Source organism: Zootoca vivipara, chromosome 6 (assembly GCF_963506605.1).
Source record: "Zootoca vivipara chromosome 6, rZooViv1.1, whole genome shotgun sequence".
Lineage (NCBI taxonomy): Eukaryota > Metazoa > Chordata > Lepidosauria > Squamata > Lacertidae > Zootoca > Zootoca vivipara.
Genome location: NC_083281.1, coordinates 12,711,150 through 12,735,178, shown reverse-complemented (window position 1 = coordinate 12,735,178; position 24,029 = coordinate 12,711,150). Strand labels below are relative to the sequence as shown.

General features: G+C 52.5%; 1 protein-coding gene across 1 annotated transcript; it reads left to right on the top strand.

The window, feature by feature from the left end:
• Positions 1–418: 418 nt before the first annotated feature.
• Positions 419–22,458, top strand: MAP1S (microtubule associated protein 1S). Its single transcript, XM_035119725.2, has 7 exons — positions 419–641; positions 10,026–10,127; positions 12,190–12,272; positions 12,888–13,028; positions 14,777–17,993; positions 18,467–18,681; positions 20,344–22,458. Exons 1-7 carry the CDS (start codon positions 467–469, stop codon positions 20,497–20,499), a joined length of 4,089 nt encoding a protein of 1,362 aa, XP_034975616.2. The 5' UTR covers positions 419–466; the 3' UTR covers positions 20,500–22,458.
• The last annotated feature ends 1,571 nt before the right edge of the window (positions 22,459–24,029 follow it).

The following is a 24,029-nucleotide window of genomic DNA, read 5'->3' as shown; positions in this document are numbered from 1 at the left end:
TATGCTCAGAAAGCGCTCCATGCCCTTGGCAGCTTCATATATGTTCAGGGGCTCTTCCTTTCCCTAGTCCCCTCTCAGCGTGGAAAGGAATATTCACCCCCATTTGGCAGCTCTTCACGAGCTCAAGGGAAAGCAATGCACTCTGTACATGCTCAGGCGATGCATTATACTTTGCATATGCTCAGATGCTGCCCTCTTCTTCCCCACACCTGCGTTCCTTTGGTTGCTCTCTCCTGCACTCTGCACATGCTCAGGAGGCGCCCCTCCTTCCCACACTCAGCGCAGATGTGACCCTTCCGCGCATGTTCAGTGCAGCCCCGGGGCTCCCGCCGTCCCCGCCCCCTCCCTCCAGGCCACGCCTCTGCGCTCCTCTCATTGGCGGGACCTGGTAGGCGCGGCGTGCGCCTTCGAGGGTGGGGCGTCGGTGGGCGTCGCTAACGGTCGCCTCCGAGGGGCGCCTTACAAGATGGCGGCGGGAGCAGCGGCCGTTGGAGGAGGAGGGGGGGGAGCCCCTCTGGCGACCCCCGCTGCTGCCGCCGCCTCAGCCACAGCCGAGGCCCGCTTCTCCCTCGTGGTCGTCTTCGGCGCCGGCGGAGGACGAGAGGGGCTCCGCACGGCGGTCCTGAGGGCCGTGCGAGACGGTGAGGGGGAAGCGGAAGTGGGGGGAGGGGCCGGGAAGTGGGGGGAGGGGCCCCAATCCATATTCTCTCCTAAACCAATTTGGGGTGTGTGTGATATGTGTACCGCCTTTTTCCATCAGATAACTGGGTCTCCCTGCTGTTATGTATCTGAACTTGTGTGTTTATTAGTATTTGTATTTATTTGTGTGTATGTTTATACATTTGTTTTCTCTTCAGCCAAGTATATATATATATATATATATATATATATATATGTGTGTGTGTGTGTGTGTGTGTGTGTGTGTGTGTGTGTGTAGGTATAGATATAGTTTTCTACAAATGCATTTTCTGTCTCGGGCAGTATATACATATACAGAAAGTAAAGCAATATTGGATCATCATAATACCAGTATGATTCTCGTTCCTCTCAGCATAACACTGACACTTACTTATTGGAAAGGTTTTGACATTAAGGGTTGTACTGTATATCTAAATACAGATAGGTAGCCGTGTTGGTCTGACGCAGTCAAAACAAAATTAAAAAATCCTTCCAGTAGCACCTTAGAGACCAACTAAGTTTGTCATAGGTATGAGCTTTTGTTATCTGAAGAAGTGTGCATGCACACGAAAGCTCATACCTATGACAAACTTGTTGTTGTTGTTGTTTAGTCGTTTAGTCGTGTCCGACTCTTCGTGACCCCATGGACCATAGCACGCCAGGCACTCCTGTCTTGCACTGCCTCCCGCAGTTTGGTCAAACACATGTTCGTAGCTTCGAGAACACTGTCCAACCATCTTGTCCTCTGTCGTCCCCTTCTCCTAGTGCCCTCCATCTTTCCCAACATCAGGGTCTTTTCCAAGGATTCTTCTCTTCTCATGAGGTGGGCAAAGTATTGAAGCCTCAGCTTCACGATCCGTCCTTCCAGGGAGCACTCAGGGCTGATTTCCTTAAGAATGGATAGGTTTGATCTTCTTGCAGTCCATGGGACTCTCAAGAGTCTCCTCCAGCACCATAATTCAAAAGCATCAATTCTTCGGCGATCAGCCTTCTTTATGGTCCAACTCTCACTTCCATACATCACTACTGGGAAAACCATAGCTTTAACTATACGGACCTTTGTCGGCAAGGTGATGTCTCTGCTTTTTATGCACACGAAAGCTCATACCTATGACAAACTTAGATGATCTCAAAGGTGCTACTGGAAGGATTTTTTAATTATTTATTATTTTATTATTTATTTTTTATATCTAAAGTTAGCCATACAGGGAGAAGGAGGATAAAGAGGAGGCCCATTGGGAAGAATGGAGGTGACTGACTTGGCCCATTTGAGTAGGACTGATTTGTTGGATGCAACTTAGTGTTTTGTTAAGTATTTATTGAATTTGTATCCTGGCATTTCAATCTGGCTGCCACTTCAATTTTCTTAAGCAGGTCAGCAGAAAAGCTTATCTACTGCATTGCTCTCCCACCTTTTTCTGCAAGGAGTGCATGGTTCACCCCCACCTCCCTTAATCCCTACAACGACCCTGCAAGGTAGGTGAAGAGGCTGTGACCAACCTAAGGTCCCCCAGGGAGCTTCAGGATGGAGAGGGGATTTGAACCCTGATCTTCCATTTTTGCCATTGCAAAAAGATGGTGCCTAGAGCCCTAGACATTCTGTTGCAGCAACTGCAACCTCTGTTTGAGATGCCCTTTGGAGAGTAGTTTATATATATGAGTTTCTAACAATGCTGGCTCACAGGCATGTAGCTAGAGCTCTGTGGTAACTTCAGAGCAGTAAAGAGTGCTGGACCAGGACGTGGAAACCACAGTTCAAATAGCTGCTCAGCCTGAAATGATGACCTTGGCCCAGTCACCCCATCTCTCAGCCTGACCTACCTCACAGGGTTGTTGTGTGGATGAAAGGGGCAGGGCGAGAACTATATCCACTACCTTGCGCTCCTTGGAGGGAGAGAGGGCTAGATGGGGAGCTGATTTCTATGGAGTCATACCCTTAGTCCACATAAATTAGTATTGCCTGCACTGACTGGCAGTATTGTATCATCAGGGATTCAGGCAGGAATCCCTCCCATCCCTTCCTGTAGATGCCACTGGGGCTTGAATGTGGGGCCTCCTGCTTCCAAGGCAGTCTCTCTGCCACTGAGCTCTGCCTTTATAAACTTAATGCAAAAGTCAACAAGCAAAATAAGCTGAAAACATAAAACAGAAGAGCAGCGGAAGGCAGTTCTGTTCAGATTTTTATTATGTCTTGTACATAAGCTCTCCCTCTTTCTCTGTTTGAGATGGATTTTTATTCGCTTACAAAACCTCCTCCTCCCCAATTCACGTTAGGTAGCAAAGTTTTCCCAAGCAAGAGGCTTGCAGCAATCAAAAATGAAATTAATTGTATCCTCATCATATGCTGTCTGTAAAAGCAGAATGTGGGGTTTGCTAGGCTAGACTGGCAAGTTGTGTGTGTTTTTGTTTTAAAATTAAAATAATTTCATGTAGGAAGACAATTGTCCATCCAGGCTTACCACAATTCCCGTATCTTCTTGTTGGTTTTTCAAGAGCTTTCTTCCATATTGCCCATGTAAAAAAATAAGGTTGTCCTCTTGTGTTCACGCTTGAGGGTAGGTCCCTTTGGGATTGGTGGAACTTGCTTCCAAGTAAACATGGGCGGGAGTGAGTGAAATGAAAAATAAGATGCGAGCGCGCAGCCACATGTGAATGTTATGTTGCTCTCTGTTGATGCTTCTTCCATTTTGAAAGCGTTTGATTTGAGCACTTTCCATTCAGGGCTCATTCCATGCAGCAAGGAGAACATAACAGATGTTTGAGCATGAGTTGTGCTTGGATTTAAATACCTCAGGGGACTTTGTAGGAGCGTAAAAACCCAGAGAGAGAGAGTGCAGCTTTTGTCAGTTTTCTCTTTTTTAAAAAAAGGAGTGTATATTTGGCTCCTAAGAAATTGCACTTTTTTGGGGGGGGGGGGCAGAGCTAAGAAGCTGTGTGTGTTTGCAAAGGGAGCAGGGTTGATTTGTTGCTTGGTTGAGGGAGCCGGGAAGAGAGCGAAGGAGCCGGGAGTGAAATGGGGAGAGGAATCTGAAGCATGTGGGGTGGCTTGGTCTGGGGAGGGCTGTGCGGGGGAGGTAGCAAAGTGAGGACGGACGAGAACATGGCTCTAAAATAGCTGTTTTGGGTGTGTGGCACCCCCTTCAAAAGCACAAGACCTCTGGGCCACCCCCTGGCCCAGAAGGCAGAGCAAGCCTTCCCCATCTCTGTTTGGCCTTCCTCCTCTGCTCTGGATCATAAAGTACCTTAAACCCAGATTACGGTTACCACAGAGGATCTAGGCACCATTCCCTCTACCAATGACCCAATGATGAGGAAAGCTTCACCGGGACTCCACACTCTTTGTTGTGTGAGGCTGCAGTTGTTCTGGGACCAGTGCTGCCCTTGTAAGTAGCTAAAAATTCAGAATGTGGCCCCTTTGCCCCAAAAGACTGGCTCCCCCCCCCCCCCCGCTGGAGGGTTCCAGGCGAAGAAGTGTCATGCCTTTGTCACTGGAGTCACTCAAGTCTTTGCAACGGATGCTGCGTCGCTGTGCCCTGGGGTTCAGGGGGGCAGAGTTCCAGTTGGCAAGTGAAACCCAGGCAGAAAGGCAAGTGGCATTTGAAGGATCCTGGCAGGATCCCTTCTCCTAATTGCCCTCCGAGTGCTAATTGCTCTTAATTGCTCCTGCTGTGCCTCGCCATACCTGCAGGGCCTGCATTTTGTTCAAGGGTGTGGCCCAGCCTCTTCTGCAAGGTGCATTGTAGGGTGGGAGCCAAGCACACCTGTTAGGCTGCTGGGATGAAAGGCGCTGTTTGCTGCAGTGGCTCCGTGTCTGGTCGCATGGAGGGATTGGGTCCCCGAGAAGCTCTGGCCATGGACAGAAACGTTCCATTTGCCAGGGTTGTGCCCAGCTCAATTCTGCTCCAAGGGATGTGTTGGTGAAGGCTGCCTTCCTGAATTCAGAGCTATGTGAATGTAAGAATAACCTGGGTGCAGCAGGGTCAGACCAAAGGGAGCCCATGCAGACAGCCTCCTGCCCCCCCAGTGGACAACCAGAGACGCCCCACCCCCTCATGGGAAGCAGGACCAGAGTGCAGTGTGAGAAACTCAGATACTGTATACGTTAATTGCCAAATGGCACCTTAAACCTAGGTTATGGCCGCCATAATGGAATGTCTAGCCACAATCCCTACCCCACAAGCAGGATATTATTATTAATGTTGTTGTTGTTCTATACTGCTTTCTATTTTTAAGAAAAGAATCTCAAAGCGGTTTACAACACATTAAAGCATCAAATGAAACAGTCCACAACAAAACAAATTCAAGCTTCAAGGAAAATATTTCAGATCCTTCCCTAGGTGACATTCAGCTTTCTCCATATTTTTTGGGGATTCAAACCCCAGTCTGCCAGGTGTCTCCCAGTCTCCTAACCACTACACCACACTGCTCTCCATGAGCCTGGATGCTGATGGGAATTGTAGTCCAAAACAGCTACAGGGAAAAGTTGCCCAAAGTGGACATTGGTAGTTGGAGTCGCTCTTCGCCAACTGTGTGTGTGCAATGAGCAAGGATAATAATAATGTGTTTTGTGCTTTTACATTATATTTTTATGTGGTGAACCGCCCTGAGGTCTGCGAATGAAGAACGGTATACAAATTTAAAAAATTTTTAATAAAAAAAGTTGCTCTATGTCCGCAGGGTAGGAGGGAATCAGAGTTTGGGAAGTGGACTCCTTGGTTCTGTGGAAAATTTGTGGGCCTGCCCCCATTTCTTTTAACTGGAGTGGATCATTGTTTTACAAATCAGCATTTTAATGAAAGAAGGTTTTATTTAAACCTTTAACATGCCACTGTCTAGCGCTGTTCCAACACCTATGGGGCCAGCCTGGTCCCATACTCAAGCCCTGGTTTTTGCTGGATAGAGAGCCTAGGACTACCTTTGGCCTCATTTCGAAGCCTGCAGAGCTGCTGCCAGTCAGGGCAGACTGCACGGAGCTGCACGAACCTAGAATTGAAGAGTTGGAAGCGTTCCCAAGGGTCATCTAGCCCAACCCCCTGCAATGCAGGGATTACATCTAAAGCATCCCAGTATAAGGCAGCTCTTGATGTCCTTAAGGAAAGGGGGCAGCTGAAGAAAGAGATAAAAGGGTGCACCCCACCCCCATAGTTGGTTCAGCCAGGTCCACCACCAGCATGTGGCCGCTGGTAGATGTTCCCTGGGGAATGTGGCCTCTGTTCAGACGAGAGGCTGCCTGCCCCGTGCTCTGTTTGAAAAACCCTGCAGGGGCCACCTCGGCCTTCTCTGCTGCGTTGCCAGGCTTCCTCTGACCGGACACCAAACAGGAAGCAGCTGCAGCTGACCTCTGAGATCAGTGGTGCTTTTTTCCCTTCCCCTTTTTAATAAAGGAAAAGAGTCCCAGTTGGTGTGGAAGGGGGACACTTCAAGAGAGCCTCAGACTCTCCTCCTCCTCCTCCTCCTCCTCCTCCTCCTCCTCCTCCTCCTCCTCCTCCCTGCTGTTAGGGATAGGAGTGGTCATCCTTTGTCTCACTCACTTTCTTTCCATTTTAAGAGCTCAGAGCTGCAAAAAAACCCTGCAGCTTTGATCCAAAGGAGCCTCTGTAAGCAGCACCCATGTGAAACCCAATAATGGAGGCAGGGCAGAAACATGGTGATGGTTTCAGCAGAAATGGGGGAACTCAGGCCCACCCTCTGACGGGTTGGAGGCTCCCTGACCATAGGGGCTAAAGGCAGCAGCCTTCTGGGACAGTGAATCATAGAAACATAGAGTTGGAAGAGTGTTTGTGGTGGAGGGTGGATCTGTCCTAAGAATGCAAGAAGGGCCTGCTGGACCAGGCCAAAGGGGGGCCCATCAAGTCGAGCATCCTATCCTCAACAGAAGCCAGCCTGACACCTCTTCCTGCAAGCCCATAAGCAGGATCTGAGCACAAGAGCACTCTCCCCTCCTGTGGCTTCCAGCAACTGGTATGCCTCCAGTGCTTATGCAGTTTTCAAATCATATTTGTAGTAGAATAAGAGAACTGTAGAGTTGGAAGGAACCCTGAGGGTCATCTAGCCGAACCCCCTGCAAGGCAGGAATATGCAGCTGTCCCATGCACCAGGGATCAAACCTACAACCTCGGTGTCATCAGCACCATGCTCTGCAAGCTCTGGATGCGCCTCTCTGCTAAAGCCAGACTCGTATGCCAAAGGGCTAACCTGCCTTGGTTGGGGGCATTAATGGAAGGAAGGTGGGGTAAAAATCAGATCAGTGGGTCTCCACTGTCTCCTGCTTTATGAAGTTGGAGGTTGTGTTGCTTCCTGCAGCAGCCCTTCCCGTCTGCAAGCAGAGCTCTCTCTTCCTGGCTGCTCATGCAGCAGCTGCAGGCCGACCTCCAGGAGGTTGAGAAACTGGGACATTTCCTGGGAACTTGAGCTGCTCCTCTTGCTGCGGATAATTGGGGACCTTTGAGAGCGGAAACCTCTTTTTCCTGAACAGTTGCTTAATTTAAATACAGTACTGGCTGGTCAAAGGAGTATTTGCTAATAATACTCTGAGCTGGTGGCTTTCTGACTCGTGGATCCCGTCTCCAGACGGAAGCTGATGTTGGAGGAACGCACGCCCTGTCTCTTTGCCACGTAACCCTCTGCGATAAGCTTGCAACACTTGTCTTTGCCCTCTGAAGTCAGCTTAATTTATAGAGCTGCCCCACAGCAGAATGACTCTAGGAAGGCAGGTTGGTATAGTGGTGAGAGCAATCAGAGTTCTAATCCCCACTCCATCAGGAAATTCACTGGGCGATCTTGGAGTCTGTTGCAGCCTCTTCATCTTCAATTAACGGAGGGGGGGGGAGTGAACCTTGGACTCCTGGGAGAAAAAGATGGGAGATCAGTGCAGTGAATAAGCTCTTCTGCTGAGCTGCTGGAGATGTCATCTGTTAGTCTGGTGCCCAGAGATCTCCACGGGGGTCCCAATTGGACCCATGCTAGTAGCAAAATGTGTTTGGCACCTGGGGAGTTTTGAACACTGGTTCCAAAACCCTTTGAGGCTAAAAGATCCTCCCCTTGGCCACCTACCCTAACCCATAAAAAGCATTATTCAGAGTAGCGGTTTCCACAAACCACTGAGGAAGATTATACAGTGGTACCTCAAGTTACAAACGCTTCATGTTACAAACTCCGCTAACCTGGAAGAGTTACCTCGAGTTGAAAACAGAAATCGTGTGCCGGCGGCGCAACAGCAGCAAGAGGCCCCATTAGCGAAAGCACACCTCTAGTTAAGAACAGTTTCAGGTTAAGAACGGACCTCTGGAACGAATTGAGTTCGTAACTGGAGGTACCACTGTACCCCAATAAAATGATACAGTAACAATTGCACAGTTATTCAAAACCCAGTTAAATTCATTTTAGTTTAATTTAGCAAGACTGAGGCACTGCTTTTCCAAGTTACCGGTGCTTAGCAGGGCTCTTTCCTACCACACTTAGTAACTACTTCAGTGTTCAGAAAACTCTGCCATGGGGAGCTTGATGAAATGATTCCAGTTTCCCACTGCCACTTATCCGGAGTCTTAAATCACCACCTCCTCCTGCTGCTGCCTAGCTGGGGAATCCCACAGGCCTCTTTGTATGTGGGCTCCTCATTCTCAGTCTTTCCCAGCCCCCTTGAAACAGCAGCAGCGGCATTTCTGGTTCCCCCCCACCCCCGTTTGGGATCTCGCTCCATTGCTGCCTCTGCCCTCAGGAACCCCCACGCTGGTGGTGCTGGACTCTGCTTAGGCGGCGAGCATCATGCAGCCGCAGTGAAGACGCGCAAACACCCACGTGCCGCACCAGGCCAGTTTCTGAGAGCTGCAGTCTTGCATCTCAGCTGACGCCACCTGCGCTGGTCTTATGTAAGCTAGCGGGTCATTGTGGGGGGGGGCAGAGACATTTGGGGGCCTCAGTGCAAGCGAAGCAAAACTCGCCTCCTTGTTCTGTGGGCTGAAGAATGAACTTGTGGTTTCTTGTGGCCGGTCCTTGATCTTCTCATTTTGCCTTGCTGCCGTAGGCGCTTTGGAGAGGGAGAAAGATCCTCTTTGCCGTCATGCTTACGGCTGTCTCTTGCAAAATTGAGCTGATGTGATGTCTGTGCCATACTGGGAGAAAGCTGTTGGGATGTTTGCCGTCTGGTCCCTGTGAGGGAAGGGGGAGCTGTCAGCTCTGGCCGGCAGCTAAACACGTGGGGGTTATGGTATTATTGTATTTTAATCTTTTGTTGGAAGCCCACAGTGGCTGGGGAAACCCAGCCAGATGGGTGGGGTATAAATAATAAATTATTATTATAACAGTGAACACTCCAGATACGAATTTGATTCGTCCCGGGGATCCATACTTGCCCTGAAAAGTCCGTATCCGGAGGTGCTGCTTCTGCGCACGTGCGCGGCGCGCCAGAGCGCTTCAGCGCATGTGCGCGTTGAAACCCGGAAGTATATAGTATATTTGCCGTGTTCGTAACTCGAAATTACGTTACCCGAAGGTAACGTAACCCGAGGTACCACTGTGTTATTGTTGTTGCTGCTGTTTATTATCATGGAGCAGCAAGAGTAGTTCTCCGATGACTGGGAAGAGATCCCAGGAGGTAGGAACCAAGGCATCTGGAAAGCGGTAGAGGAGTAAAAATCGGGGGAAGGAGCAGTGATAGAACCTCAAGATACATAAGCTAATTGCCAAATGGCACCTTAGACCTCAGTTGCAGTCGCCACAATGGAATGCCTGAGCGCCTTTATTTGCAATGGGAATTATTCTTGCTATTCATTTATTTTCTGTATGGCTTTATATTTTAAAGAAATAATCTCAAAGTGGTTGACAACACATTAGACCATGAAATAAAACAATCTGGAATCAAACCAATTCAAGCATCAAGGAGAGTATTTCAGGTCTTTCTCTAAGTGACATTTGGCTTTCTCCATATTTATTTACCAACATAGTTTATAGAGCTGCCCCATAGCAGAAGGACTCTAGGGAGCCAGTGGGTGTAGTGGTTAGAGTGTTGGACGAGGACCTGGGAGATCAGGGTTCGAATCCCCAGTCTTGTCGTGAAGCTCACTGGGTGACCTTGGAGTCACTCATGGCCTCTTCACCTACCTCACAAGGCCGTTGTAGGAATTAACGGAGGGGGGAGCGAACCATGGAGTCCTTGGAGAAAATGGTGGGAGATAAATGCAGTAAACAAGTTCTCCTGCTCATAATTTTGGAGGGACTAGCCAGAGGGAGCACATTGGCAGCCACCTTCCCTGGCTCTTGGGAGCCAAGGGCTCCGGCTGCAGTGGCCCTCCCGCACTTGGCAGTCTGCTTAACACCACTGCTTCTCTCTCTCCCCCCCCCTCCTCCAGGGATCCGTTCTTGGGACATCGACTTGACTGCCTGCAACCTTGACCAGCAGCTGAAGCTCTTTGTCTCCCGTCACTCAGCCACCTTCTCCGATATTGTGAAAGGTAAGGAGGTAGCAGAGGCACCTCCCCCGTCCCTCGGACAATGTGGACTAGTGCCTCCCCACCTGCAAATGCCTTCCCTGCTCTTGCGGAGGCAGCAAGGAGCTCTTGGGCAGGCAAGCGTGTCGACAGCAGGCTCAGCCAGTACCCGTGGGCATCTTCCCCCCCCCCAAGAATGAGCTGGCTGTGTCCTCAGATGACTCTGCCCACCCACTCCGCCCGATGCTGAATTAACATTGGAATGCTGGGCCAGGGAGGCTGGCAGGGGCTGCTGGGAAGCACCTGTTCCGTTCTTGGTCCCCAGGGCAAGAGCATCCGCCTCCTTTCTCCTTGCTTTTCTCCTGCACTGGAGACACAACGGCCCTTGCTCGCAGGGCAAGGCTCAGGTATCAATGTCAGAAACTCTGATATATAAGCTGATTGCCAAATGGCACCATAAACTGTTGCCACCACGGAATGTTTACCATTATTTTTCATTTCATTTTTATGCCGTTTAATATTTTAAAGAAAAAAATCTCTGGGTGTGGAGGCCCCTCAAGTTGCCAGCTGACCTCTGGTGTGGTGCCCTCTGGACAATAGTGGCTGTTGCCCAGCATCACCTCGAGGGCCTGCTCCTTTGGCTGCCCCTGATATTTTGTCCATCGAGAGAGCCAGCGGCTTCTCAGCCAAGTGCCCAGCACCCTGATGGGACCCTTCCCCTCCTTCACAGCAAGGGACAGTTTAATGTTTTTGGAGTTCCCAGCTGGCAGGATCGCCAAATATCTCAGGGCTCCAGTTCCACACTTTGGGATACTGCAGGCAGGCGTCTGAGTTGCAGCCACATGGTCGTCTGTCTCGAGAGACAGTGGAGTGTGTCTCTGGGGGTGAAGTCCAACAGCTGCATGAGCAGCACTGAAAGGACCTCTCCGAGGCGCGAGCCTGGCCCATGTGTCTGGGGGTCCAGAGAAGACCCCCATCTCGGCCCGGCTGATGGTGTCCAAAGGAAGGCAGAGCAGAGCATTGGGCACCAACTTGGCTGCAGGAGTTGCCGGAAGGAGGTGGACAAGGCGCCATCCCAGCTGTCTTAGGGACTCCATTCCGGATTTGTGTAGGGTTTGCTCTTGAGTCTTATCTTCTCCTGAAGATACCCTGCAAGGTAGCAGAGATTTAGGGTCAGAGTTTTGCTTCTCTGAGATGGACTCCCTTCCCTGGTAGACGAGCCACATCTGCAGTTTCAGCCACTGCCGCCCCACAAATTGATTGCTCGCCTCAAGCAGCCTTAAAATGGCCCCCAGGGCCATTTTAAACTCCTCTTAATAGTTGTGCTGTGACCTTTGTGGGATCAGACAAACCCTCTTCAGGTGCTGTGAGGGTTAGGGTTTCTTGGAAGCCTCTCGGCCAGAGATCTCACAGGATTGGGAGCAGGAAGAGAGAGAACCCAGCAGCCAGGCTTGCTGGAATCTGGCAGTGCTGCACTGCCACCTTCTGGGGGGATGGAGCCTCGCAGTGGGGAGCCCTCTTCTCCAGAACCACTGCTTTCTTCGCCATTAAACATCAGGAAGAACTTTCTGAGGGTGAGGACCGTTCAGTAGCAGGATGGACCCCTCCCTAGAGATATGGTGTCCTGGGTGCTATAACTGAGATTCGGGTTGGGCTAGATGACCCTCCGGACCCTTCCAATCCCCTACAAATCTATGTAAAGAACCCTTAACGTAAAGGCAAATCATATATATATGATTATATTTATCCCATTATGCACGCGCGCGCGCACACACACACACACACAGATTCAAAAGTTACAATGCAGCTTTGTCCACTGCCCTAATATCACAGAATGATCACTCCAATCCTCCTTCCCACATCGCTGTCATGTTGGCTTGCCCAATATGCTAAATAGGAACCCAACTGCAAATGGTATTGCTAGGGTTCATTTGGAAAAGCATTGAGAGCCAGGCTGTGACTATCAATGCTGCTATGTGAATCTGTGATGCCTTGCAGGAGGTTGGGCTAGATGGCTCTTGGGGGTCCCTTCCAGCACCACGACACTGTGGTCTTTCAACTCTTTCGCCTCGTCTTCCCTCCCCAGGTCAGCGGGCTCTGCACCATCGCGGAGACCTCCTGGAGACGCTGGTGCTGCTGAACCCTTCCGACAAATCCATCTACAACGAGGCGAGTTGCCGGAAGAGGCAGCGGGAGGGCAGAAGGCTCTTGGGCTGGGGTCCTGCTTACGCTTTCCTCCCCTTGGGGCATTGGGTTGATCACTGTGAGAACAGGATGCTGGGCTAGATGCTTTGACCTGATCCAGCAGCCAGGCTTTTGTGGAACCTCCAGGTCCAGAGGCAGTCTATCTGGATCCCTGGGTTCTTAAGAGGGTATTTGGCCATTGCACGAAGAGGAGGGTGGGCCCCCTTTGGGCGAATTGGGGTGGAGATCCCAACTCCAGAGACCGTGAATGGGTAAAATCCTGCTTCTGAAACAGGTCTCATGGTCTTGGGGCCTACATGGTACACCCACGCCAGTTGTACGAAACGGCCCGCTTTGCATGGCACTGGAGAGTCCGTGGACTATTCCCAGGGCCTGGAAATAGGAAAACCCAACATACGGCTCTAGACTCTTTTCCGGCACTGCAGGGGGTTGGACTGGATGACTCTCAGGGTCCCTTCCAACTCTACAATTCTATGATTCTGTTGACTGAGGGTTGGCTGGAAATAAGCCCCAAGCGGCTGGAAATCTGAGGTTCCAGGGCCTTCCCTCCAAGGCCTGACTTTCTCTCTTGCCCTGCAGCTCTGCAACCTGGTCACGGACCCTTCGCGCCATAAGCTGCTGATCTTTGCTGGGCCCTGCATCGAGGAGACGGGGGAGCTGGTCCTGCAGACGGGCACTTTCTCCTTGCGAGACTTCATCCAGATCTTCGCCGACAAAGAGGTACGTCTCCCCAGCAGCAGCCTGGAGCAGCAGGGAGGAGTTAGCCAGTGGTGCTGAATGAGTTAGGGTGGCAAAAGCGGAAAAGGGCTGGCAAAGACCCTCCCCTAAATGAATCCTTCCAGACTGGGTAGGAAGCAGTTGGTGTGGAGGCTGTTACTCTGGCCAGACACCTGAAGACCAGAGAGGAAGAAGGATGCTCTGGGGCTCATTTTATTTCCTTTTCCGTTAGAAGTAACTATGCAACCTTTAGAAGACATCTGAAGTTTCTACTTTCAATGCTTTATTATGCCTTTGTGTATGCTGGAATCCACCCAGAGTGACTGGGGCAACCCAGTCATCATTATTATAAGTTGTGATGTTAATAGTTGTCACGGAGGTTGCTGGCTACCCTCAAGCAACGACACTCCAAACCATCTTGTCTTTAGTGCTTTTATTATGCAAGCTACCGGTATTTGCAAAGCAAGAGCTTCAGGAAAACATGTCTACTCATTGCTGTCAGATTCTCCCAATGGCGCTTTTCGGCTCCTCCCCCAGCAGAGTAGTTTGGGGACCCCAAATCTCCTCCCCCTGCGTTTGCCGGGGTGAATTTGAAAGGACGCTCCTCTGCTGTTTCCCCGCTTGAACTTTCTACTGGCCCTCCTTCCTTGCTGATATCCCAGGCTGCAGGAAGGGCTCTTGTATGCTGCCTGAGCCCTGGCCCCTTCCGCTCACTTCCTGCTTCCTTTCTCCTGTCCTTCCGCTGCTGTCCGAGCTGTCCGAGGAGCTGGATTTGATGGGGGGTGGCTGCTCCCTGTAAGCCCACCCCCTTACAATAGTAGTAGTAGTAGTAGTAGTTGTTGTTGTTATACCATGTCCATCTGGCTGGATTTCCACAGCCACTCTGGGCAGCTCCCAGCAGAATAGTAAAAACACAGCAAAACATTAAAAACCTTCCTATACAGGGCTGCCTTCAGATGTCTTCTAAAAGTCAGATAGTTATTTCCTTGACATCTGACAGGAAAACGTTGCACAGGGCGGGCGCTACTACTGACTACTGAGAAGGCTCTCTGCCTGGTTCCTTGTAACTTCACTTCTCACAGTGAGGGAGCCAGCAGAAGACCCTTGGAGGAGGACCTAGTGTCTGGGCTGAATGATGGGGGTAGAGACGCTACAGGAAGGGGCAAGGTGTTTATTTCAATGTGGGAATTCACCAATAGAAGAGCTGAATGGAGAAATTTTCTGTGTGACTCTGCCGACTGGAAAAGGGACCCCAAATGATTGGTGTTGTTGTTGCTGCTATTATTTGTTTATTTAACCCCACCCATCTGCCTGGGTTTCCCCAGCCACTCTGGGTGGATTCCAGCACATATAAAATGTAACATCAACCATTAAAAACTTCCCTGTATAGGGCTGCCTTCAGATGTCTTCAAAAAGTTTCATGGTTGTTCATCTGATGTTTGATGGAAGGGTGCCACCACCGACATGGCCCTCTGCCTGGCTCCCTGTTGCTTCACATAATTGCAATGAGGGAACCCCCAGAAAACCCTCAGAGCTGGACCTCTGTGTCCAGGGTGGACATTTGGGATGGAGACACTCCCTCAGGTATACAGGGCGGAAGCCATTTAGGACTTTTAACAGTCAGCACCAACACTTTGAATTGTTCTTGGAAACATATTGGGAGCGAGTGAAGATCCTAGTACCAGTGTTATGTGGTCACTACAGTATATGGTGCATAGTGCACTGACACCTCTCTCTCTCTCTTTTGCCAGGTTGGAGAGTTGCTCAGCTCTGCAGACCCATCTGCCAGGACCAGCCTGACGGTCATTTGCCCGGACTTTGGGGAATGGAAAGCTTCCCAGCTGGGTCAGCACAACCTGTTGGACTTCATTGACCTTCGCTTCAACCCGGGCCCTGTGCTGCCCGAGATGGAGGGCCTGCAGGAGTTCCTGGAGTACCTCTCGGAGTCGCTAGACCCCCCGTCGCCCTTTGACCTCCTGGAGCCACCCAGCACCGTCGGCTTCCTGAAGCTGTCCCGCCCATGCTGCTATATCTTCCCTGGCGGCAGGGGCGACTCGGCCTTCTTTGCCGTCAACGGCTTCAACATCCTGGTCAATGGCGGCTCCAACCCCCGCTCGTCCTTCTGGAAGCTGGTGTGCCACCTCGACCGCATCGACTCCATCTTGGTGACGCACGTGGGCACTGACAGCCTACCCGGCGTCAACAGCCTGCTGCAGAGGAAGCTGGCCGAGATGGAAGAGGATCCCTCCTCGCAGGGTTCGCCAAACGAGGACTCTGTGAAGAACCTCATCTCCCCAGAGCTGGGCGTCGTCTTCCTCAACGCCTCCAAGAAGCTGAAGGCCATTGCGGGTGACTCGGGCGTCCTGAAGAGCTGCGACGAGGCCCGCTTGGCGCTCCACTACCTGGACAAGCTGGGCATCCAGCCCAGCCCACTCTGCAGGGACGGCGGCCCCAAGGTGGAGCCCACTGTCCTCTTCCAGAAGATGGGCGTCGGGCGCTTAGATATGTACATCCTGAACCCAGTGAAAGGCAGCAAGGAGTTGGAGGTCCTGATGCAGCACTGGTGTGGCAACGGCTGCCCCCAGGGGCTGGAGCTGCCTCTGCACTGTGTGACCTCCATCTGCGCCCTCCTGGTCTGGCACCCCGTCAGCCCCACAGAGAAGATTGTCCGGGTCTTGTTTCCTGGCTGCACGCCCCAGAGCAAGATCCTGGAGGGGCTGGAGAAAGTCCGGCACTTGGAGTTCCTCAAACATCCGGTGGTCACCCAGAAGGACCTGGAGTCAGGGTCCTCCTCAAGCAGTACCCCGCAAAGCCAGCAGAAGAGGACCGCCAGCCAGGAGAGCCTCAAGCAAAGCCAGCAGAAGAGGACCGCCAGCCAGGAGAGCCTCAAGTCCGGCTCCAAGCTGAGCCTCCCAGAGCCCAAGGAAAGGAGGGAGGCGAAGGCGGCTGGTGCCAGAGAGCGCCCCATGGCGCCCAGCGAGACCTCAAAGGGCAGCCTGGAGGAGGAGCAGGCCAAGGAGACTCGTACCAAGGTGGAGCCATCTTCCGCTGTGAGGCCCAAGCAGCTGAAGGAGAAGCCGGTGGCCAAGAAGGACACAAAAAAACTCTTGCCAAAGAATGACGCTGCCCTCCCGGGGAAGGTGCCCAAACGGGAGGCGAAGGCGGATCCCCCCAGGAGGGAGACATCGGCCAAGAAGGAGGAGAAGGCAGAGGAGAAGGCAGCAGTGAGGCAGCCGAGTCGGGAGCTGAGGAGGTCAGCCAGCGCGGAAGTCAAGAGGCCCCCCACCAAGATGGGCAGCTTCAAAAAGACCCTACCCAGCCTCAAGAAGGAGGCGGATAAGCCGAAAGCCCAGACTTTGAAAGAGGCTCCCGTCAAGATGCCCAGCAGTGCCAAGGGGGCAGCAGGTGGCCTCTCAGACGGGTCCAAGTCATCAACGGAGAACGGGACGAGGGAGAGCTCTCGGCCAGAGGCGCTGGGGGCTGAGTCGACAGACGAGGGCATCACTACAGCAGAGAGCGAGCTGGAGCCATCGCCACTGGAGTGTCCTGGGAATGGGGTGCTGGCAACCCAGAACGGGCTGTGCACGGGCGGAGACCCTGAGAGCCCCCAGCCCTTCCGGCACCTGGAGGCCAGCTCTCCGCTGAGGGGTGCAGGCCCCCCATCGCCACTGGCTAAGACCCCCAAGAGTGAGCGGAGCGTCAACTTTGAGCAGACCCCCACGGGCACGCAGGCAGGGCTCCACCCCGAGGGCGAGGAGGCTTGCGGCAGCTCCGAAGAGAAGACCCTGGAAATGATGTCTCCGGCCAGCTCAGGCCCGGCCAGCGCCAGGCACACTCCTTTCCACCAGTCTCCCGTCGAGGACATCATCATGGCTGAGGAGCCGGTGGCCCTGACCAACTCTTGGCGCCCGGACGGTTCTGCCACCGGGCTCCGTGTTTCGCGGGACAACTCCAGCTCCTCGCAGGAGAAGCCATCAGGATGCCTGTCGCCCAGCCTCTACCGCGATGACCTCCCGGATGTCTCACCCACCATCACCACACCCTCACTGCCGGCCGAAGTGGGCTCACCGCACTCCACCGAGGTGGATGAGTCCCTCTCCATGTCCTTTGAGCAGGTCCTGCCACCGGTGAGCGAGTTCCAGGAGGAAGCAGAAAACGCCCGCCCGGGGGGACTCACCCCAGAGCCGGACGTGGGCAAAGGTGGCCTATCCTTGCCCATCCGGCCCTGCCACCCGCATCACGCCCAGCGCTTGGACGGCCACTCCCTGGCACGGCGCGCCCGCCGCTCTGACTCGCCCCATGATGTGGACCTCTGCCTGGTGTCCCCGTGCGAGTTTGAGCACCCCAAGTCGGAGCGCTCGCCCTCAGCCAACTTCAGCCCCCGGGATATGTCGAACAGCAGTGACTTCTCCCAGGAGCTGACCAAGCCGCTAGGGGGCCAGCAAAAGGGACTGCGGAGCCGCAAGCCCCACCCCCTGGCCGACGAGACCCCGCCCACGTCACTCAGCGAGTCGCTGCCCACCCTCTCAGACTCTGACATCCCGCCCGCCACAGAGGAGTGCCCTTCCATCACAGCGGATGGTGGGCTGGACTCGGACGACGACCCCGAGAGCCTGGCGCGGGCTCGCGACCCTCTTCCGGCCGCCCTGAAGGACCCCCTCCCGCTCCCCGCTCAGCCGGGCATCTGCATGGTGGACCCTGACCGAGAAGGGGCAGCCAAGGGCAAGAGGCCAGCGGCCCGGGTGGGCTCCGCTCCTCCCAAAGCAGACTCAGCCCCCAGAGGCGCGGCCCACAACAGCAGCCGCATCAAGCCTTCCTCGACCAGCATCGGGGAGAGAGTCCGGACACCCGCTCTGAGCCGAAGTGAGCTGTCTGCCTCCCGTGCCAGTGGGGACCACCGGGCATCCCTCGGACAGCGGGCGGGAAGCAGCAGGCCATCCTTGGGGGCAGGCAGAGCATGCCCTGCAGGTAGGAAGAGGAAGGGACGGGAAGGGAAGGGATGGATCTCATCAGCCCCAAGCACAGTGCCAGGAGGGTGCCCGGATCAGGCAGGTTTTCTCCCCACCCAAATTGTTTTAAATCTGTGTACACTGTGTACTGTGTACTTGGTGAGGAGCCAAATAGCCTGCCTGGCCTCTTGAGTGGTTCTCGATCTCGGTGTTCTCTGCAAGTGCCTAGCAGCACCTCGGTGTTTTGGACCTTGTGGGAGCCCCAGAGTGGTCCTCTCCCTTTCTGCATGTGCTCCGTGTTGTGATGCACATGGGCAGCAGAGAAGAAAAGACATTTTTCCCGTCTGCAAATAGCAGGGTTAAATTCTGTCTTTGCAGCCGTTCCTTTGCGTTTGTGCTGCATCCAATGGAGGGTGGGGGTGTCTCCCAGCCGGCGTCTCCCCTCCATGCCCATCTTGCAGCCAACATTCCCCATTTTTCTCCCACCTCCAGGTGCCAGACCCAGTTTCGTGCGGCCCCCTGTCTACCTGGAGCTGGCCTACATCCCAGGCTCGGCGAGTGCCCAGTGGGTGGACGAGGACTTCTTCCGTCACATTCGGGCACAGTGCTACGTCATCAGCGGCGAGGACCACATCAAGGAGGGCGTCATGCGGAGGATCTTGGACGCCCTCCTGACCGGGAAGCAGCACTGGGCACATGACACCCAGGTGGGCAGGGTGGTTAGGGCCAGCGGGTTGCTCGCCATAGACCATCTCGACACTTGGAGATCCCGCTGGGGTCTTGTGCTGCCGGCCAGGAACCTCCCTGGGATCGAGGCCCTCTCATGCCGAGGATGCTCTCTAGCGGGACTCGTTTAATGCCCGCTGAAACCAGGGCGGCATCCACTGGCAGGGTTAGAGAATTAATAATATGGCATGCAGGGTGCCAGGAGGCAGCTAGGCACTGCCTGCTCCCTTCTTGGTCTCCAGGGTGAGAGCAGCTGCCTTCTCTTTTTGTGCCAGGGAAGGCAAACCTTTTTTTTCTCCTGCAGTGGATACACAGCGACTCTTGCTTGCTGGGCAAGGCTCAGGATTAGGGTTAGAAACTCAGAAATATAAGTGAATTGCAAAATGGCACCTTAAACTGAGGTGGTGCTCTCCACCACAGAATGTCCAGACTCTCTTTTTTTTAACAGTGAAAATTATTGTTACATCATTTTTCATTTCTTTATCAGTTTATATTTTAAAGGAAAAACCTAAAAGCAGTTTACAACTAGGGCTGGGCGATATCTGGTTTTCAACATCGGGATACATCACCAGCTAAACATCACAATATACTGATAGATCCCAATGTCTGAAATAAGGATGGAGCTATGCAGAGGCCCGGCTGGCTTCACGTTTTTCCCTACATTGTGATTTTTGTATAGCAAACACGCACAAGATTCACGATATATTGCCAGGTCAAAAATTATGAAACCAATAACACAGTATTGACTTGCAACCAGTTTTGGACGATATGTCAATATATTGGCCAGCGCTATTCACAACACATTGGAACATAAAATAAAACAACCCGTAATAAAATAAATTCAAGCTTCAGGGAAATATTTCGGATCTCTAAGGGGAATTTTGCTTTCCCCATATTTATTTACTGACTTAATTTATAGAGCTGCCCCATAGAAGAAGGACTCTAGGAAGGCAGTGTGTTGTAGTGGTTAAGAGTGTCGGATGAGGATGTGGGAGATGAGGGTTTGAATCCCCACTCCATCATGAAGCTGCGACTGACCTTGGAGTCAGTCACAGCCTGTTCACCTACCTCATAGGGTCGTTGTAGGGATCAATGGACGAGGGTGGGGGGTGAACCATGGACTCCTTGGGATAGAAATGCAAGAAATAAGCCCTTCCGCTAACCCGTTTAAGAAAGCCAGAGGGGCCAGCCAGACGGAGACGTCGGTTGCCAACCTGAATGCCCAGAGATCTTTGCAGGGTCACAGTTGAGGTGGGATTTGAACCCTGATCTCCCAGCTCCTACTCTGACATTTTCACCCCTCACTGCCTTCCTAGAATCCTCCTGCTCTGGGGCAGCTGTATAAATTAAACAGGAAGACAAATATAGGGAAAGCAAAATGTGCTTTGAGAGAAGGATCTGAAATATTTCCCTTGAAGCTTGAATTGGCTTCATTCTGCACTGGTGCCTGGCAGATTTCCAGCACTGCTCCCTTCCAACGACGCCGAGGTCTACAACCTTGCTTGCACACAAAAGCCGATGCTTGGCAACTGCCGCGTTGTTGCCTTGGGAGGGTGGTTGAGTGTTTGAAGCTGCCTTGCCAAGACTCCTGTGGCCAACGGACGCTCACCCCTCTTCCTTCCTTCCTTCCTCCTCCCTGCCAGGTGACCCTGATCCCCACCTTTGACTCCCTGGTGATGCATGAGTGGTACGCAGAGACACTGGAGCGGCAGCAGGCGCTGGGCGTCACCGTCCTGGGCAGCAACAGCATGGTGGCCATGCAGGATGAGACCTTCCCAGCCTGCAAAGTGGAGTTCTGAAGCCTCCCTCTCCGCCTTGGGGCGCATCTGTGGGGGGAATGGGAGACGAGAGGGACCTCCCTGGGTGCTGGAGGGGGGCAGGGGTAGAGACTCCCCACCCTACACTGAGACACTTCCAAAGCCCCCCCCCCCAGCAAACCTTACCCACACTGCTTTGTGTCTGGTTTGTTTGCATGTTTCGCCCCCTCACCCCCCCAAGCTTCTAACCCTGGTCAAGCGCAGAGATTTAGGATTTGGGGAGATGTGGTGTTTGGCCAGCAGCCCCACCCCAAAAGGCCAATGGCCAAGCATTCCTGGCCTGGGGTGGGTGGTGGAGTCTGCTCTGACAAGGGGCAGAGTGCAGGGCCCCCTCCTCAAAATGCAACTTGCCCCTTGCCACGAGGGCCAAGTCTAGCAGATCCCATGAAAAATCTGCCTGGGGGGTGGTCTCTGAAAGGCTTGGTCAGTTTACCTGCAGGACCTTTTTTTAAAAAAACATTTTTTAAAGAGTGAAACAGGGTCTTTGGGGGTGGTGCGTGTGTCTGCTTATTTTAAGAGGCAGCTCCGATTCCCGACAGTTTGGGGTCCTGGCAGGGAGCTGCTTATTTCCACTGGGGTGGGGAGCGCGCGTTGTGTTGCTTGGCTTTCTGAGGTCGCTCCCTGCAACAGCGCCCTCCCTTCCCTTAAAAATATCCCATCTCCTCCTTGGGGCCGATTCTCCATCCTACCCTTTTAAAATCTGGTTGGGCCCATAGCCAATGCTTCCTCTTGGGGGGTCCGGAGCCAAAATTCCCCCGGGAATTGATCTCTCTCTCTCTCTTGAGGATCACCTTCCCCTTACGCCTCTCAAAACACCCCCCATTTCTTCTACCTCTTTATGTTGAAAGCCAGCAGTGTGTTGTGTTGCATTTCATCCCGAGGCCTGTCTTGTTCATCTCGGGATGCTTTAATCCACAAAGACTACTCTGTAAAATCCAGCCAAAGCACACCCCTTTCCAAAAAACCTTCTCTCTCCCCCCTAAAAATACCACCTCCGTTTTTCTCACTCCCTTAATGTATGAAGGAGCGCCAGGGTGGGGGTGGCAGAATGTGCCCCCTCTCTCCTTGCAAAATGTGACACTAAACTTCTGTTTCTTTTTTCTTTTTTTAAAGGAAGGAAAAGGTGCGGGTTCTCCACCCCCCTTTAAATGTGCATTTTTTCTATAAAAAAGACAAAAAAGCAAACAAAAAAACAACCATATACAAAACAGTTAATGTATTGAAAGTTTTTTGTCGTCCTCCCCACCCCACCCCATAATTTATAGGATCACATTTACATCTTCCTGGCTAGGCACAGCAGCAGGCTGTCAAGGGGTGCAGTGTAGCAGAAGGAAACCCCCTTTTCTCCTCCTGCCCCCCAACCAGGATGGGCACTGTGTTCAAATCCTGTGTGGTGTGTGTATAGGACTGTCTTTGCCAACCCTGGTGCCCCTGATGGGATATTTTGGGGCACTGATGGGGTTTTATAGGGTCTCCCCAAGACCCTGGGTTGGGGGCCAAGGTTGGTTTAGATGAAATGTGTTTTTTGTGGGGAGCGGGATAAGTTGAGAATGTTTTTCACCACCTTTAGTGCTTTATACGTACATATATATCTATATATGTATATATATATATATATATATATATTCTGCTTAGTTGGAAACCCGTTGGGAAGAGCAGAAAGGTCATGGGATGGAAGAGGCAGCCAGCGCCCGACCGGCCCCCCAACTCTTAGGAGGGCATCACTTGGGGGGGGGCTGAGCCCTTTTCTCTGCTCTTCTCTCTCTCACCCTCACCTTTGTAGCCGTTGACACACTCCGAAGCCATGTGACCCGCTCACGAGTTGCCGTGTCCATCCACACCCGAGAATGCAGAAGTGAAGAAAACAAAACACTGTGTTGGAACCTCTTGAGAAAAAGCAAAGCCCTAGTGGTTAAAAGAGATAAAAGGTGTTAAGACTTCTTTCTGGCCGCTGTGTCTTTCTTCTGCTGTGTGGGTTTGTGTCCCCCAAGTCAAACTCCGACTGTCATCCTCCTCTGGACCTTGCAGGGTGGGCTCACGTCCCTCTCGGCAGCAGATCCCTCTGAGCGCCAGCTAATCAGCGGCTTGGAAAAGCCCCAAATGACAGCAGCTGGATTTATTTATTCATTTAGGGCAGCGGTTCTCAATAGGTGGTCTGCAGACCCGGGAGTCCACCCAGCGTGGTCTGCACCACCATTCACATAACAAAAAGGACCATAGGGAGATTGAAGTGTTTAAAAGTAAGGGGTCCGTGGCCTGGCATTTGAAAAACGGGGTCTGCAGTACTTACCGTAGCTAATTGGAAACCAGTGCTTTGGGGTGTTTGAGCTCCGCTCTTCAGGCAGAGAAGGGTCCATTTCACAGGCTTGCCATCTTTAAACAAATCCTTTGCACCACAAGGAAAGAGTGGGAGGGAAGAGGAAAATGAAAACTAGAAAACAAAAACCAGAACTCGGGCACAGGGTTTGTTCTGATAACGGCCGGCTGGCACAGTCCAGGGGCAGGAAGTCCCTACGTTTCAGGGGGGGTTGGGCTAGATGACCCTTGGGGTCCCTTCCAGCTCTAGGTTTCTAGCAGGTACTTTGACCCAGCCGATGGAGGCAGTCTTGCTGCTTCCCACCTCTCTCCCGCTGATGCAACCTGAGGGGAAGGGTGGAAGTGTCCGGAGCCTTAAATGTCCCAGGTCCCAAATACCAGAAAGGCCACCTCCTTCCCTGCAGACCTGGGAGTTGAGATCAGCAAGGCCCGCCCCCTTCTCCCTGTCTTTCCGAGGCCTGCACAGCTCTTGGTGATCAATGGCCACATTGGGTGATCAATGTGACAGCAGTAATTGGCATTTCCCTAATACCGCCTCTGCCTTCAAATGGGAAAAAAGGTTTGGGGGATTCCCAGTATCGAAAGGTGGGGATGCAGGGCAGGTCTAATCGTTTTGGTCATTTTCTGGAATTGACAGGTCCTGCGAACCTACAGGGAGCCCATCCAACCTTGGCGTATCAATAAATATAATGACATAGCAGCCTGTGGACATAAAATATACAATAAAAGGATTTCATCAAAATTCTAAAGGTAAAGGGAGCCCTGACCATTAGGTCCAGTAATGACCGACTCTAGGGTTGCGGCACTTATCTCGCATTATTGGCCGAGGGAGCCGGTATATAGCTTCCAGGTCACGTGGCCAGCATGACAAAGCTGTTTCTGGTGAACCAGAGCAGCACACGGAAACGCTGTTTGCTTTCCCGCTGGAGCGGTATCTATCTACTTGCACTTTGATGTGCTTTTGAACTGCTAGGTTGGCAGGAGCAGGGACCGAACAATGGGAGCTCACCCCATCACAGGGATTCGAACCACCGACCTTCTGATCGGCAAGCCCTAGGCTCTGTGGTTTAACCCACAGTGCCCCCATAATAAAAAGGGATGAGTGAAAAGGGGCAAAGCTGCAATTAACATTCGCTTTTGAGGTGGGAGAGCGGGGAATGCGGCTCGGGTGTCCCTAGGGAAAAAGCCTGATTGCA